Below are 17,208 nucleotides of genomic sequence, written 5' to 3'. Positions count from 1 at the left end.
CTATAATCATTTATTTAGGAAATTTGTGTAAATAGACTCACTTGTTTAAAAAGGTAACTTCAGTTTATGAAGTTCAGTACTTTGGTGATAATTTTTTCGAATTGATTTTGATTTATTTCTGTTTCTTCTAACAGGTAGGGATAAACTTCCTTGGTCACTGAATTTAGGCGGATTTAGTGTTTACAGTTTACATGGTACTGGTAACCATGTGAAGTTACAAGTGCTGAAACCAGTGAATACGACAGCTACACTGGCTATCACAACTAAATATCAGGTAGGTAATTTAACTGCAGTTTTTCCTCTTGGAGAATTTACAAATATACTTAACCCAGTGCATACAGCCAATACGCTAGCTATAATACGTAGATGAATATTAGGTATACGTAACTTACCCAGTAATTACTTAGCTAAGAGTTTTTACTCGAAGGCAGTTTGAATTTTGAAATCCACGTCAGTGATAGCCTTTATTTTATGTTGGGTACAGACCCCACCCACTTTCAAGGTAAAGAGGAACGACTTATCCGCGAGCTCAATTTGTTTTCTGCTGGCAAGGTGTTCACAAAACAAGCAGCTTGTTTTTGGAATTTGTTGGATCACCCCCTTTGGTGAAGTACAGTAGTTCCCCTGTATTCGTGGGGGATGCGTACCAGACCCCCCCATGAATAGTTAGAACCCAGGAATGTTAGGAACCTCTATGAAAATGCTAAAAACAGCCTATTTTGTTTGTTAAAACTCAAGAAAAACCACTAAAAATGTTCATACTTGGTTTTTTTAATAGTTTTATCACAAAAAGTACATTTTATGATGAAATTGATAAAAAAAACCAGGAATTTGTGGATATTTCTCATAGAAAAATACCGTGAATGTGCGAATTTTCCGCGAATAATGCGGGGAAACGTTCCCTAGAGAAATACGCGTATGTGTGAGTCCGCGAATCCAGAGAACGCGAATACAGGGGGTCCACTGTATTTATGATCTTGTTAGCTTTTGGGTTTGCTTAGTTAGTCAGGTTTCTAGTTAAACCAACTTTTGACATTTTTTTTGTGCTTTTTTGCCTGAATTGGCTTCACTAGTGTCACTGTATCAGATTCAAGCGCTTCCAGTTTTTTTTATTACAGCCATGGCTATAATACCAGACTTTTGAAAGCATGTTATGATTTTCATACTGTTTATACATAGTGTAGGGGTCAGACATGTTCAATTGACTTAGTGTGTGAGGAGTGCAAGGAGTTGGATGAGAAAAAGTGGAAGACTTTGACTTCTCATCTGTCGAAAGTTGAAAAAAGATGGGAGGAGAAAAGCATCTATTAAAGCCAAGCTTAAATCAGTAACTATCCAGGATTTTTCACCTAAGTCTTCTAATACTGCTAGTTTGACTTGTATCTCCAATCCTCCTCCTTTACCACATCCTCTTTCTCTTAGCTCCCACGCTTCCAATCCGGAACGCTTCACCAGCCTCGAGTCAAAGTATGACCGTAAGTTTGACATTCTTGTGTCCACTGTGGCCCAGATTGGGCCATCATGCATGTCCTAATGGACAAATTTAGTGCAAGTGATAAATTGACTGATGTGATTGTGGAGGAGGTGGCTATCAGTCCCACTGACTCTCCTAGGCAAAGGTCACTGCCATACTCCCCCAGCCATGGGAGGAGGCATACAAGGGAGGTCAGTGTGGTATGCCCAAGGGTAGTCGCCCCCTCAGTCACACCTGGTGTGTTGAAAGGCAGCCACTGGAAAGGCACCTTGGAAATGTCACGTCTTTCATATAGTTCAGGAGACTCTAGTCCCTCTTAGGGGCACCAATGGCGCTTCTCAGACGAAGTTGTGTCCTCTTTAAGTGACGTTCAACTGTGAGAGAACTTTCTCCCATGCCTTGTAAGAGGTCTAGGGTGTGCCCTAGTAGCCCTCAGCCCTCTTGTAGTGCTTGGACTTCCCCTGATTGTGGTGTGGGGCACCATTTGGTTATGAGTGGTCTTTCTTTAGTGGCATGTCATGTTGATTCTTCTGCTAAGCACGCTTCTTTTCAAGAATGCCCTCCTTCTTCTGAGCATTCAAGAACTGTATATAAAGGGTGCCATCGTGGCACAGAGCGCCCAGTGGAAGTGGAATGTCCACTAGTAGGTGAGCACCCGGTAGCGCACAGTCTCAGTTTGGCGCCTGAGTGTAGTGCAGCAGCTGGGAGTCATCTTGCTCTGCTTCGGTAGGAATAACTAGTATGTACTTTGGCACCAACACCTGTTACTTTGTTGGTGCACATCAAGTTCCCGCCTCAGTTTTCCTCAGTTGCAGACCCAGTGTTAGAAACTCTTCAGAAGTAGTTTGACCACATCATGAGCAGAAGTCTTCTCCTGTGGTAGTGATGCCCCTGATCCTTCGTTGTCTCCAGTGTCGTCAGATGATGAGGATGACATTCAAGAGTCCACTTCATCTGCATACGTTTCTTTACTTCATTATTTGTTAGAAATGTTCCTGGATTTCTTCTTTCCAGCGGCATCCTCTTTTCTTGCATCGTCGTTCTTGATGAGTGACCTACCTTCCAACTCTTCAGGATTACACAGGGTAGTTCTTTCTTTGTCTTCTAGGAAAGCCATGTGTGAGGCTGAGAATTGGCTTGCTGAGAAGTCAACAGGGCAAGGTGTGGTTCAATATTCCCCCTTCTCGGCTTTTGGCTAGGAGATACTGCTTGTATGACACCGGGGAAGCTCTTTCCCTGGGAGTGGCTGCCTCCTCCCAGGGAGACTTCTCTGGGCTCATTGATGTGGACAGGAGATCTGCATTTTTATTTGCCAAAAAAATTCTGGATTTTCCTGACCTTCCAGAAGTTGTGTCAGACTGGCGGTGTGTTCTCTCCTGTTTGGACAAGGCAGTGAGGGATAGTTCGATGGAAGTCACCTCACTGTATGCTGTGGCAGTTCTGAAAAAGAGGCAGCTGTGGGTCTCTTTTATTAGTAAAGAGGTGACTGCATCTCACAAGTCTGCTCTTCTGTTTTTGCCCCTTGATAAGATGCACTTGTTCTTACAGTCTACAGTTGAAGAAATTGTGTCGCCTTTTCATAAAAAGTTTATGTACTCAGGATTTGCTCTCTCAGTCCACTAGACATCCTAGAGAGTGGACAGCGGCCAACAAGCCAACTCAATCTGCTCAACCTTAATCCTTTTGGGGCAGCAGCAGACAGAGGTCGCAGGTAGACAGAGAGGATCTGTCAGGTTCATCTCTCGAGCCATTAAGAAGTCTTTGACAAAGTCAACAGTTCGTAAGTGAGGATGCTGTCCTTCATGCTACAGTGGGGGCCAGAGTCCATCTTTTTTGGAAAGAGTGGAGTTCAAAAGGGGCTTTTCAAAGTTTTAAAGGAAGGCTATTCAATACCCTTTATCAAGAAGCTTCCATTGACCAGCACTCCTGTCGCATTAACTACTTACTCTGGCTTTTTGGAAAAGTTTTTGGCCCTCTTAGGGGTGATAGAAAAATGGAAAACATCTAATCAGAAGGGTTCTTCAGCCACCTTATCTTAATCCCCAAATCAACAAGGGATTGGAGACCAGTGTTGGATGTAAGTGCATTAAATTTTTACATCCAGACAACTAAGTTTCACATGAAAATGAATCACTCAATCCTCACTTCTATTTGTCAAGGGGACTAGATGGTTTCCCTCGATATTAGGGATGCTTATTTTTATGTCCTAATCCTGAGATTTGTGTTCAGGAATCAAGTGTACCAGTTCCGAGTGTTATGCTTCAAATTATCAATAGCCCTGCAGGTGTTCACCAGAGTGTTGGCCCCTTTACCCAAGTGGCTTCATTTGTTGGGAATAAACATCTCCCTACACTTGAACAATTGGCTGATTCGGTCCCCATTGGAAGAAAAATGCAAGAAGGAGCTTTAGAAGACTTACAATGACAAAACATTTAGGATTAATGAGAATCTAGAGAAATCACAGCTGACTCCATCATAATGGATTCATTATTTAGGGATGGTGATCGATGCTTGGAATTTTCAGTTTTTTCCGTCACCAAAAAGGATAGAAGAAAGTCAACATGTTCCTCTTCCTACCAAAGAGTTCAGCCATGCAGTGGGATGCATCTGCTGGGCACTCTGGCTTCCCTGGAACAGTTTGTAAACCTAAGATGCAGTTGGGATCAGAAGATTCATTAAGACTTGTGTTTTTTGGATCACCCAAGAGATCAAGGAGAGGACCTGCTTTAGTAGAGTTCCATAGAAAGGCTGATGGTAAGGGAAGTCCCTGTTCCCACTGAACCCCAACCTAAAATTCTTTTCCAATGTGTTGGACATAGGTTGGGGAGCTCTCTTGGGAGACAAAAAGGGTTTGTGAGTTGTCGCACACATCAACAAGGGAACTAAAAGCAATTCTTCAGGGACTTGAGCTTTTCTAGAAGGAGGTTTGTGACAAGACTGGCCATCGATGAGAACAGCACCTACAGCATTGTTTTATATTGGATTATAAGGTGGAGCACACTTATTCTCCCTTGGTGAGATGGCCAAGGATCTTTTGCTTTGGGCAGACCAAAATTGAACTCGTTTAATGATTCGTTTTATTCGGGGAAGTTTTTGTCTTGGCAGACAAACTCAGCTGTCGAAAGCAAGTACTTCCGACAGAATGGACTTTCGATCTTCAGGTCTGCAATGCCCTGTGGGACCTTTGGGGGAAGCCAATGATAGATTTGTTTGCAACTTCCAACAATCATCGCCTTCCTCTTTTTTGTTCTCTGTGTCCACCAGACCTGTAGGTGTATGCGTTTCCCCTATTCGGGATGTTAAAAGAAGTGTTGAGAAAATTCCGGTCGTACCACAATGTCAGGATGACGTTAATAGCTCCTTTTTTGCTAAGGAAAGAGTGATCCCTGGAACTGCTTGACCACTTTGTGGACTTCCTAAGGCTCCTTCCATTGATACAAAGTCTTGTCTGACAGCCCCATTTCATGAGATTTCATCAGGGCATGTCCACTTTGGCCCTAACAGGATTTTGACCATCTACAGACTTTTGTGAGCAAAAGGATTTTCAAGAGCTGTGGCAGAAGCAGTTGCAAGATGTAGAAGACAGTCTACTGACAAAGTATATCAAGTGAAATGGGCAGTGTTTAGACTTTAGTGTAAGGGACTGAAAGACTTGTCTTCTCATGCCTCTGTCCCTCAAGTAGTGGATTTTCTCTTAAATTTAAGAAATAGTAAAGGCCTATCATCTTTTATTAAGGGGTACAGAGCTATGCTCGGCACTGTGTTTAGGCACAGAGGCTTGGATTTCTTGAGGTCCTTTGACACAACCAAAGTAAAAAAAAAAACGATCATGTCTGTGGAATCTGGATGTCGTCCTTAAGTGGCTTTCAATCCCACGCTTTGAACCGATGAAATTGTCTTCTATGAGATATTTGACTAAGAAGACTCTTTCTCATGACTCTTGCTTTGGCGCTCGCTATGGCGAAAAGAGTAAGTGAACTTTATACTTTGGACAAGAGTCGGCTTTTCCAGTGGGAAGGCGATTTGTTCTCTTCTTTTGGGTTTTCTGGCAAAAACTGAGAATTCGTCTCAACCATGGCCATAATTGTTGACCATTAATAGTCTCTCAGACATCTAAGGCCCAAAAGAAGAGGAAAGAGTTCTGTGCCCGTTGAGGGCCTAAGATATTATCTCCAGAGAACAGAAAAATTCAGAGGCCCTGCTAGGAATCTTGAGTGTTCGGTAAGGAACCCTTCAAGGCCCTTATCCAGAAATGCAATTTAGATTTTACTTGAGATAGCTTATCTTAGAGGTGCATTTTCATATTGAAGATGATCTACCTGTTCTCAAGGTAGAAGCCCATGTAGAGCTATAGCGACGTCTCTAGCATTTAAACATAATCTCTCTTTGGCAGGGATTCTACAGGTGACTTTGGAAGTCCAAGTGAGTTTTTGACTTTCTGGAAGTGCAAGTCTGTTTTTGTCATGCGTTATTTACGTGATGTTGAAGTGGTGTACAATAATTGCAGTACATTGGAACCTTTGTCCGTGGCTGGCATAGTGCTTGAAGAGGAAGTGTAGGAAGCTTGGCTTCCTTACCTCTCTTCGCCTTGGTATTTGGTGTTTGAATTTTTTGGGGAGCCTGGGGGGTTCTGAGTACCTTGAGTGCCCACCAGTTGTGCTTATATGTTTTTATGGGTGATGGTGACAGAATGTCTGGCTGTTATATGTTATTTTGTGCTGTGCCCTGGAGCAGGAGCATTTGAATGTTTAGTTTTTGCTTTATGTCAACTCTTATATCCATCATTGCAAGGCTCTTGTAGCTACTTTGTTTAGTGATCGAAGTACGTACTCCTTCACTGCAAAGCACCCACTTCAGTAGCCATGCCGCCAAGCTGCTACATGGTGGAGATGAGTGCCAACCAGAGGCAGTAACTTCCTGCAGCAGCTCTCACACTAGGTAAGGAACAACAAGCATTATTTCAATGCCATTTCTCATTTCATTAAAAAAATGTTTAATGTCTTGGGTGTGGTCCATGAATCCCTCCACCCACAATTTGAATTCAACTACTAATTGGTTACCTGGTAAGTTACTTATATAAAAATTATATTTTCATAATAAAATGAGATTTTGTATATACTTACCAAGTAATTAAGGATGGAGCCCACCCTCCTCCCCTTTTATGGACCCAAGTTCATAAATCAAATTGAGCTTGTGGATGAGTTGTTCCTCTTTTACCGCGAAAGTGGGTAGGGTCTGTCACCAACATAAACAAAAGCCGATCACTAATGCGGATTTCAAAATTTAAACTCCTGTCGAATAGAAACTCTTAGCTGAGTAATTACTGGGTATGTGTAAGATTTAATTTTATTATAAAAAATATAATTTTTACATTTTTTTTGTCCCCTGTAGGGGGTTTACTGCTTCAGTGTGCCATGCACCTGCATTGTGAGCAATCTTTAAGATTGTTGTAGTGTTCACTCAGCTCCTAGCTATTCTTGGCTTTAAATTTTTATCTTCATTTCTTTTTGTCTGCCCTTTTTTCTGTCTGCCCTCAAAACTTGAAAACTGCTGAGGCTAGAGGGCTGCAAATTGGGATAATGATCATTCACCCTTTAATCATCAAACATACCAAATTGCAGCCCTCTAGCCTCTGTAGTTTTTATTTTATTTAAAGTTAAAGTTAGCCATAATCGTGTTTTTGGCAATAATCTGGTACAGGCACCACCGATTAAAGAGGTTTCATTTGCCATGGCTCATATAGCATTATGCTGAGACCAGTAGATATTTTTCTGTGGCACTGATTAAATGCTGTTGAGGCTGTTAAAAAAAAATGTTTACTTATTTATTATAGTCAACCTAACCCTTATTCTATAAAAAATACCAGTTCCTCTACTCTTGGAGGTTTTCTATGAAATCAGTAGAAACTGAGAATTAGTTCAATAAATAACCTATGCAGATGATGTTTTAAAATTATGATGGCTTGAGCTGTTGTTCTTAATTTGTGGGTTAAGAACAAATTTTGAGTGCCATCCTTATGAGAGTCAAGAAAGGCTGTATGCCACTGTACTATAGGATTTCATTGATTTCCAGATGTTTGTTTTCCATTTTATATGCCCCTTGTTAATTACACAAGTCTTCACATCCTTTAGTAACAGAACTCATCCCTTGTATCAAGTTAGTTGTATGAAGTATTGCAATAATATAAGCAGGTGCTTTACTGTCTTAATATTATTTGTTTTTTTGTACCCTTTCTGGTTACTTGGTATCATTAGCGTTGTCATGAGTCTGTACTAATTCCTGCTTTGAGTCCAGGCCTTAAAGTTTCATTTTATTTTCTTGGTGTTATTTAACAGTTAAAATGTTTTGAATGTAGCTTTGTGTTTGAGAAGTAATTTATGTTTGCTTATATACATATTACTGCAATGATATGTCTCAGCAGTTGGAGTGTTCTGATTTAAGGACGCTTATTTGCAGTATGCTTCAGTAGCACTACGGGTATTTACGCATATTTTTAGGAGTAGATAATTTTGCAGATTTATCACTGAATTTGAAGGATAATTAGTCGTGATTTTGAATTTAATGATGAATGTCAACTTTATTTAGCATTGCACTACACTGTAAACTGTGCAAGTTAGCCCCAGGGTACCCTATTGTGTAGGTTACATGCCAGTCTCTGTTATATATCGGATTTTGTTACATGCTGAAAGGGGGGCAGACTCCTGAGGTGTCTTGTCAAGTTGAGTTGTTACTGTACTTTACTTGTTACTTAGTAGCTCTGGAATTCTTCTCTTTTCTCTTCCATACTGTAGACCAATGTATCACTGAATTTGATTTCGAGTTCCAAGAGTTTCATTTTTCAGCTTTGAAAATCAGGATTAAATGACTGATTATCTTATGTCGAATTAATGCAAGGAATGAGCTGCAAGTTGTGTAAATGTAATTGTAACTTTCAAGCATATGTATAGTAACAAAGAATTGCATTACATATTTTCATTTTCTGTTAATACATTTGTAAAAAAAAAAACCTACTCACTATATATTATTATATTTCAGGGTCCTTCCCTTAACCAACTTGGTCTAGTGATTCACACAGACATGTCACCTTTGGATTTCTGTGGCAGTCGATGCCAGGTTGTGGGTCATGTGACCATCTTGGAAAATTTATTGAACTTGGCTTCACTCTTTGTCAAACCTCCAAAAGAGTATGTAAGTATATATTAATTCTTTAGAACATTGTTTCCCAAAGTGGGCTGTACTGCCCCACTTGGAGAGGTGGATTGATATGGGTGGCTGGTTTTGTTGGGGGGGTGGCAATGGGGTGGCATTAAGAGCATTCAATTCTAAGATAAATAGCTTGTGAAGATGTTATTATTATTAATAGGGCTTAGTTTTTCCAGTCCTCTGAGTCTTTAGTAGACTCTTTTTCTCAGGGATTAATCCTAAGAAAAAAAAATGATTAGACTTTATTCAAGAAACCAGTTTTATTGAAAAAATTTATGATGTTAATTGAAAAATCTTTGCTTTCTGCAAGAATATTTTTGTACAAGTAACTAACCCAGCAGATATATACTTAGCTATAGACTCGGTTGTCCCGACAGAATTTCAAAACTCGCGGCACACGCGACAGGTAGGTCAGGTGATCCACCATTCCCGCCGCTGGGTGGCGGGGTCTGGAAACTACATATTCCCGTTTTCTAAGCCATAATTTCTCTGTCGGTTGAACGGACAACACCTATTGTTCGTTCCTCCATCTTGGATTTCAACTCGTTTGCCGAGAATTTGGATTGGTTTTTTGGTGACGTATTCTGTTTTTTCTCTGGCTTGGCATACGCTTATTGTGGACTGTTTTTCGACTTTGGTTTTGACTACTCTTTCACGATGTCTGACGCTAAGGCTTCACCTATGTTTAGAGTTTGCAGTAGGGAAGATTGTAAGGTTAGGCTGCCTAAATCGGCATTAGATCCTCATAGTATTTGCGCTAAATGCAGGGAGAATGAATGTTCTTTTATTAACACCTGTGTTGAATGCGAGAACCTTACGGAGCTTGAATGGAAGGAATTATCATCATATGTTAGGAAGCTTGAGAGAGATAGAGTGAGAAAGGCTTCAGCTAGGTCATCTAGTAGATCTTGCTCCTTAGAACAAGAAATTAACTCCTCCTTCTAACAATTTTCCTTAGCCTCAGCTGCCTTCTCCCTGTTCTGAATCCAAAGATTCTTCGTCAGAGAGGGAAAATGTAAAAGCTTCAATTAAGAAACTTCAAGCTCAGCTACGAGCTCTAAACCAAGGTAAGAGTGGTGTATGTGACTTGTGCAGTGTCCCCAGTGCAGTGGAGGGGGCGTCTGACCGGTTCCTCATTGCTCCTAGGCCTAGACCGCTTCCAAACTCCCAGGACCAGGGGAGGAGGAATGTCGAAAGCCGCAGGGAGGATGCAGAACATCCCCAACGGTCAGGCGTCCCTTCGGCAGATCCTGTTGTTAAGTCCAGGCTGCCTCGGATTGCCGCAGAAAAGGCGTCCTAAAGGAGTGTTTTTCGGCCTCAGACTCTTCCTCTCCTAAACGAGGATGGAGTTCGGCCTCTCTTTCGCGCCCTTTGAAGAGAGCCTGGAAGGCTCCTAAAGGAGACGCGGCTGACTCCAGCCCAGAGCGTTTTCCCGAGGATTGGCCTTCGGGACCTAAGAAGACTAAACAAGAGGAGCCTTCTCTTCAGGATCCTACGAAGAAGTTTTTGGTTAATCTGCAAGAGCAGTTAGCTTCTCTCGTAGGCTCTTTTGCTAGGACTCTACAAGGAGGAAGGATGTCTCGCTCCCTGTTAAGAGTTCCGCTAAGCGCCCCGCTTCGTATAGGAGAGAACCCTCACGATCTCCAGGGCGTTTATCGCCTTCGTCGAGAGACTCGTCTGATAGTTGTTGTTCTCCTGAGAGAAGAGCCCTTTCGCCCTATAGGCTGTCTTCCCCGAAGCGCCCTCTGAGACGCCGCGAATCGAGCAGAAGTCTCGATCGGTTTAGGTGCAAGGAACGAAAACCGATTTAGGTATCAGGATCCTTTGGGTCTGCAGGACCAGGAGCCAGACAGGCGCAAAGAGGCAGCAAGACGCAAGAAAGGGCGTCAAGAGCACCTCTTAGAACACAGGATTCAGGACGTCAGATTCGCTAGAAGGCAGGAATCAGGACGCTATGAGCCAGGACGCCATGAGTCAGGGCGCCAGGAGTCAGGGCGCCAGGAGTCAGGGCGCCAGGAGTTAGGACGCCAGGAGGCAGGACGCCAGGAGTACGTTAGGCGTCAAGTGTTAGGGCGCCAAGAGCCTGTTAAGCGTCAGGAATCAGGACGCGGGGATCTTTTCAAGCGCCCTGAATCAGGACGCCAGGAGCCTAGCAAGCGCCACGAACCTGGCGAACCTAGACAACAAGAGTCTAGTAGGCGCAAGAGTGTTTTCCGACAGGCAGGAGCCTCACTCTTCGTATAGAAGTGCTATGTTCCGCGCTCCCCTTCTCGGGAAAGGAGTTCTTCTCCGGGAAGAGCCAGATCACTCCAAAACAATCTCCTTCTGTGGATCAGTTGGACAGGTATCAGAAGACGAAGAGCCAGTAGATGTAGCAGTTTCTGACTACAAGAGACTTTCTCTTTTGCTGCTAAAGGAGTTCGGAGACTCCCTTCATCCTGCGGACCATCCTTCACCCAGGATCGTTGATGTCCAGCACTAAAGCTCTCAAGTCGTCTTCCTTCGTCAAGATGCGCCCCGCTCTTTGTATGAAAAAGGCATTAAAGACTTTTTCAGAGTGGTTGACTTCCAGAAGGGAAGCGGGCAAGACAGTTTTTTCCTGCCCTCCTTCCAAGTTAACAGGCAAACCAGGAAGGTGGTACGAGACCAAAGAACCGCTGGGGTTAGGTCTTCCTTCTTCCGCAGATTGCGGATTTGGCTTCTTAGTGGACTCTTCTAGGAGGAAGTCGTTGCTGTCTGCTAAGGCAACTTGGGGCATGTGTGAGCTAGACCACCTTCTAAAGGGCCTCTTTAAAACCCTAGAAGTCTTCAACTTTATGGACTGGGCTTTGGGAGCGTTAGCGAAGAGAGCTCAGGACACTGACTTTGTTTCCATGGAGGAACTTTCGAGCGTCCTGGCTTGCCTGGACAGAGCGGTCATGGACGGTTCTGTTGAAGTTGCCTCTCTTTTTGGAACGGGAGTATTAAAGAAGAGATCTGTCTTTAGCTCTTTCTTAGCAAGAGCAGTATCACCTTTGCAAAGGACATCTCTTCTTTTTGCACCGTTATCCCCGCACCTATTTCCACAAGAGACTGTTAGAGAGGTTTCTAAATCTCTTACGGAGAAGGCAACTCAGGATCTCCTCACGCACTCAGCCAAGGAAGTTAGGCCGGCAGTGCCTATAGAGAAAAAAGAGAGACCCTCTTTTGTACAGCCCTTTTCGAGGTGCCTCCTCTTCTAGAGCCCCTCTTAGAGGTCGCAGACCAGATAGAAGGAGTAGACCATCTAGAAGGTCCTTCGGGAAGTCTAGATGAGCAGGAAGTCCTCCAAGACGAAAGTAGGCGCCAGGCTACTCCACTTTGCCAAAGTCTGGGCGCAGAAGGGAGCGGACTCCTGGTCCCTCTCTATCCTGAAAAAAGGATACTTGATCCCCTTCAGGGAAAATCTCCCTTGACGACAACTCCAAGGGAGTTGACCGCAAGATACTCGGATCCGGTCCGAAAGCTTGCTATGTTGCAAGCAGTGGAACAGATGATTTCCAAGAAGCGTAGAACTGGTTCAAGATCTCCAGTCTCCAGGATTCTACAATCGGCTATTCCTGGTATCGAAAGCATCGGGGGGATGGAGAACCGGTTCTCTAGACGTCAGTGCCCTGAATTTTCTTTGTATTGAAGAAGAAATTTTCAATGGAGTCTTCTTCCTCTGTTCTATCTGCTCTTCGTCCAGGGGACTGGATGGGCTGTCCCTTGGACCTTCAGGATGCGTATTTCCATGTGCCAATTCATCCGCAGCAAGGAAGTATCTGAGGTTCATGTTCCAAGGGAAAGTGTTCCAGTTCCGAACGATGTGCTTCGGACTTTCGACTGCCCCTCAAGTCTTCACGGACATCATGAAGAATGTAGCTTATTGGCTACATCTGGAAGGGATCAGGATCTTGTTATATCTGGACGATTGGCTAATAAGAGCCCAATCGGAGAAAAAATGTCTGGAGGACCTATTAGTTACTCTAAAGTTGACAAAGTCCTTAGGACTTTTAGTAAATCACGAGAAATCCATGATGACTCCCCAGCAGAGTATTGTCTATCTGGGGATTCAGATGGATTCTCGGGATTTTCTAGCGTATCCTTCGCGCAAGGAAAGGAGAGAACGCTGCTTAGAAAAGGTGTCAGTCTTCTTAAGGAAAGAACATTGTTCCGCGAGGGAATGGATGAGCTTACTGGGGACCCTCTCCTCGATGGAACAGTTCGTTTCCTTAGGGAAGACTTCACCTACGACCCCCTTCAATTTTATCTGAAGGAGAAGTGGGAGTTGGAAGTCCAACAATCTAGGAGATACATTTCCAATCTCGAAAGGGATCAAGGAGAATATCCGTTGGTGGTTAGATCCACAGAAACTAAGCAAGGGAATCTCCCTTCGCTTACAGAACCCTCGCCTAGCGTTGTTTGCAGACGCCTCAGATTCAGGGTGGGGAGCGACCCTAGGTTCGGAAGAAGTGTCAGGCACTTGGGAAGGAGAACAAGTGTCCTGGCACATAAACAAGAAGAGCTAAGCAGCCATTCATCTAGCTTTGGTTCATTTCGAGGAACCAGGTCTCAAGGTTATCTGGGGATTCAGATTCACTCGGACAACACAACAGCCCTCGCTTATATAAAGAAACAAGGGGGACGCATTCCTTTTCCCTGTACGAATCAGCAAAGGATCTGCTGATTTGGGCGCAGGAAAGGAAGATCTCTCTCCTCACAAGGTTTGTGCAGGAGAGAAAAATGTCCGGGCAGATCTGTTAAGCAGAAAAGAACAAGTCCTACCACGGAATGGACTCTCAATCCTCAGATTTGCCAACAACTTTGGCATCTGTGGGGAAGGCCCAATATAGACCTGTTTCGCGACCAACAAGAATCACAGATTAGAAACCTATTGCTCCCCGATCTCGGATCCTCAAGCAGTAGCAGTAGACAGCTTTCTGCTAGATTGGACGGGCTTGGACGCATACGCCTTCCCTCCTTTCAAGATAGTAGGAGAAGTATTGAGGAAGTTCGCTTGCTCGGAAGGAACAAGAATGACCCTCATCGCTCCCTTCTGGCCGGCTCTCGATTGGTTCACGAGGTGCTGGAGTGGTTAGTGATTTTCCAAGATCGCTTCCACTAAGGAACGATCTTCTCAAACAACCCCACTTCGACAGGTTTCACAAAAAACCTCCCCGCTCTAAGTCTGACCGCCTTCAGACTGTCGAAGGACTTGTCAGAAGCAAGGGGCTTTTCACGAGAAGTGGCGAAGGCTATTGCAAGAGCCAGAAGAGTTTCCACTTCAAAAGTATATCAGTCGAAGTGGGAGTTGTTTAGAAGATGGTGTAAGGGAAAGAAAATATCCTCCTCCAGTACCTCTGTAACTGAAATCGCAGATTTTCTCCTATATTTGAGAAAAGACTGTAACCTGGCAGTTTCAACAGTGAAGGGTTACAGAAGTATGCTGGCCTCAGTTTTTCGACATAGAGGAATAGATCTGACGAATAATAAAGATCTTCATGACCTTATAAGTCTTTTGAGACCACGAAAGAACATGTATCAAGAAGCCTAGCTGGAACTTGGATGTGGTCCTCAAGTTTCTAATGTCGGAAAAATTCGTACCGTCTCACGCAGCTTCGTTTAGAGACTTAACTAGAAAGTCATTATTCCTTTTTTGCGTTAGCAACAGCCAAGAGAATTAGCGAGTTGCAAGCTTTGGAAGGTAAAGTGGGGTTTAAGAAGGATTCAGCGATTTGCTCCTTTAAACCATTTTTTCTAGCAAAAAATGAAAATCCCTCAAAGCCTTGGCCAAGAAGCTTTGAGATAAAAGGACTAGCTTCATTAACAGGGAGAGAACTAGAAAAGGACTTTGTGTCCAGTCAGGGCACTCAAGTTCTACCTGGAGAAGAAGAAGTTGCTGAAAGGTACAGAAGAAAGTCTTTGGTGCTCTGTAAGAGATCCGAAAAGAGCGATTTCTAAGAACGCCCTTACATACTTCATAAAAGATGTAATAAGGGAAGCTCACCTTAAGTGCGAAGAAGAGCATCTCAAGGTTCTCAGAGTGAGAGCTCAATGAAGTGAGAGCCATAGCTGACGTCTATGGCATTTCACAAAACATGGTCGCTTCAGGCTCTTATAGAGTCGACATTTTGGAGATGTAATTCGGTGTTCGCCTCGAATTACCTAAGAGACGTTAAAATTTCGTACGAAAAGTGCTTTGCTCTGGGAGCGTATGTTTCGGCGAATTCAGTGCTGGGAGAAGGGGCTGAGGCTAATCCTTCCTTTTTAGTTTAAGGCTTAAATTACTGTTTATTGGTGGTTGTTTTTATTGGTTAATTGTCAGAGGGAATAGGGAACCCTCTTACAATTCATAGATTGTAACAATACTAACATGGTCAGGTGATCGGGATTGGCTTCAGTGCTCTTTGTGATTTGGTTAATAACCTTAACTCTGTCATGTAAGAGGGCGAGTCTCCATTGTTATTATGACTAAGGTCAAGGCTACCAATGTAGTGGGTCAGCCCCCCATTGGTACGATCAGTATAGGCTCTGTCGCGTAAGCGGGCTAGCCCCCATTGACACGATCCAAAGAGTTATTCAACCATAGGTTCATTCCTCGTCTAAACTCTTGAGGCAAGGCCAAGACTCATCGACAGTAGTCATGAAGTCTTCAGCCCAATAAGGTAGGAACTATGCATTATGTTATCCAAGAACATAGGTTGTTTTTTCCCTGTTTTTTAATGTATTTAGTTTAAGTATTATTTTGTTTTTAGCTGTCTCTTGCCCGCCACCAAGGGATGCCAATCAGCTAAGTATATATCTGCTGGGTAAGTTACTTGTACAAAAATGATATTGTTAAGATACAATAAAGTTTTGTACATACTTACCTGGCAGATATATACGATTAATGGCCCACCCCAGCCTCCCCTCAGGAGACAGGTGGAAGAGAAATTATGGCTTAGAAAACGGGAATAGTTCCAGACCCCGCCACCCAGCGGCGGGAATGGTGGATCACCTGACCTACCTGTCGCGTGTGCCGCGAGTTTTGAAATTCTGTCGGGACGACCGAGTCTATAGCTAAGTATATATCTGCCAGGAAAGTATGTACAAAACTTTATTGTATCTTAACAATATCATTTTTCATTTTTGAATTCTGTAGAGAAATTGATCGTGAAGATGTATTTTATTGCCTTTTCAACATCATATTTGGTAGAATGGGACTCCAGTGCAATTGCCTTGCTTCTTTCCAAGCTAAGAAACAGACTTAAAATTACTTAACGTGGGGATCTACGACTTCTTAGTGGGTTCCAGCCTGATTTGGAGAAACTGATATCCCTGCACCAAGCACACCCATCCCATTAACAGTTATGAAGCCCAAATAAAATGGTTTTCTAAATTATGAAGCCCAAATAAAATGGTTTACTAAATTAAGTATTATTTGTGAAATACATCTTTGTGTTTAATATTGTTGTTTTCAATTGAAGCAAAAAAAAAAAAAAAAAAAAAAAAAAATGCTCACGTGTGAATCAGGGGGAAGGAGGACCTAGGAATCCATCTGGAAGCCATGGGGGCACCAGTCTGAAAAAGGTTGGGTAACTGCTGTAGAGCCATACTGTGTCAGAGAATGTTGCCTGTGTAAGTTGCTTTATTCTACGATTTAGTGTATTTGTGTTTGAATAGGCCAAATATTATTACTGTAGTACATACGTATTGAAATTATAGTTGAAAGGGTTTTGTAAATATTATGTTATTAAAGTTTTTAAGCATTAAAATAGTTAAATTGTGTGTTGTTGATAATTTTCTTTCTCACTAAAATTTTAATGTTATTTTTCCATTGACAAAATCTTCTAAACTTTAATTCTAGTAATGATGGTGAGCACATGTTATTAAAGAGCTTGGCCAACCTTGTTAGAGCTAAGGAAAATGGCTCAGTGGTCTGGTTAAACTATAGTTATAACAGAATAATAATAAGGATGATGATGTTGATGATTGCAAGCCTCTTACTGTGAAAAAAGCTGTAATTTTCTACCTCGAGTTGTTAGACATTAGTAATCACAAGAGGCTCTCTTTTACTCTTAGGGGTGTGACAGGTTGGTTCCTTGATGGAATAGCTTTTTTATCTTTTAAAATTTGTTTTACCCTGTAATTTGGGATTTCATTTATTTGCTCTGATTAGTTGTTAGAGTAAGAGGTTTGTTTCCATAAAAAATGGAAATTGTTTTTTAATAAGATGTATTTTGCATTTTTTGAGAAAATTATTTATAAATAAGTAACTTAACTAGTACTAATTACTTAGCTAACAGTTTCTTACCTCAGTAGCTTGAAAATAAAAAAAGAATGAAGGTAATGCTTCACAGATTAAGTGCAGGTGACTGTTCCTGACTAGTCCTGTCCACTAATGGGAATACCAAGAACCACTAGCAGACAACCTTATTTTATTTCCGCTGATGTTCGGGTAGTACCAGTGTTGATGGTAGCTACATATGTTTTTTAATTTGCCGGTTGGAGGCCGGATTTCAGTGAAGGATTATCCCTGATTTTGGATAGCC

At 42.6% G+C, this 17,208-nt stretch overlaps 1 protein-coding gene across 1 annotated transcript in view; it reads left to right on the top strand.

Annotated features, from left to right (window-relative positions):
• LOC135201222 (intermembrane lipid transfer protein VPS13B-like) overlaps window positions 1-17,208 on the top strand; it is a 295,068-nt gene that overhangs the window by 96,502 nt on the left and 181,358 nt on the right. Inside the window, exons 17-18 of the mRNA XM_064230099.1 lie at window positions 135-274; window positions 8,510-8,662. Coding sequence (XP_064086169.1) covers window positions 135-274; window positions 8,510-8,662 — 293 coding nt within the window. The remainder of the gene's footprint in view (window positions 1-134; window positions 275-8,509; window positions 8,663-17,208) is intronic.

The sequence above is a fragment of the Macrobrachium nipponense genome, chromosome 28 (genome assembly GCF_015104395.2).
Source record: "Macrobrachium nipponense isolate FS-2020 chromosome 28, ASM1510439v2, whole genome shotgun sequence".
Taxonomy (NCBI): domain Eukaryota; kingdom Metazoa; phylum Arthropoda; class Malacostraca; order Decapoda; family Palaemonidae; genus Macrobrachium; species Macrobrachium nipponense.
This window is presented reverse-complemented; position numbering and strand designations above follow the sequence as displayed.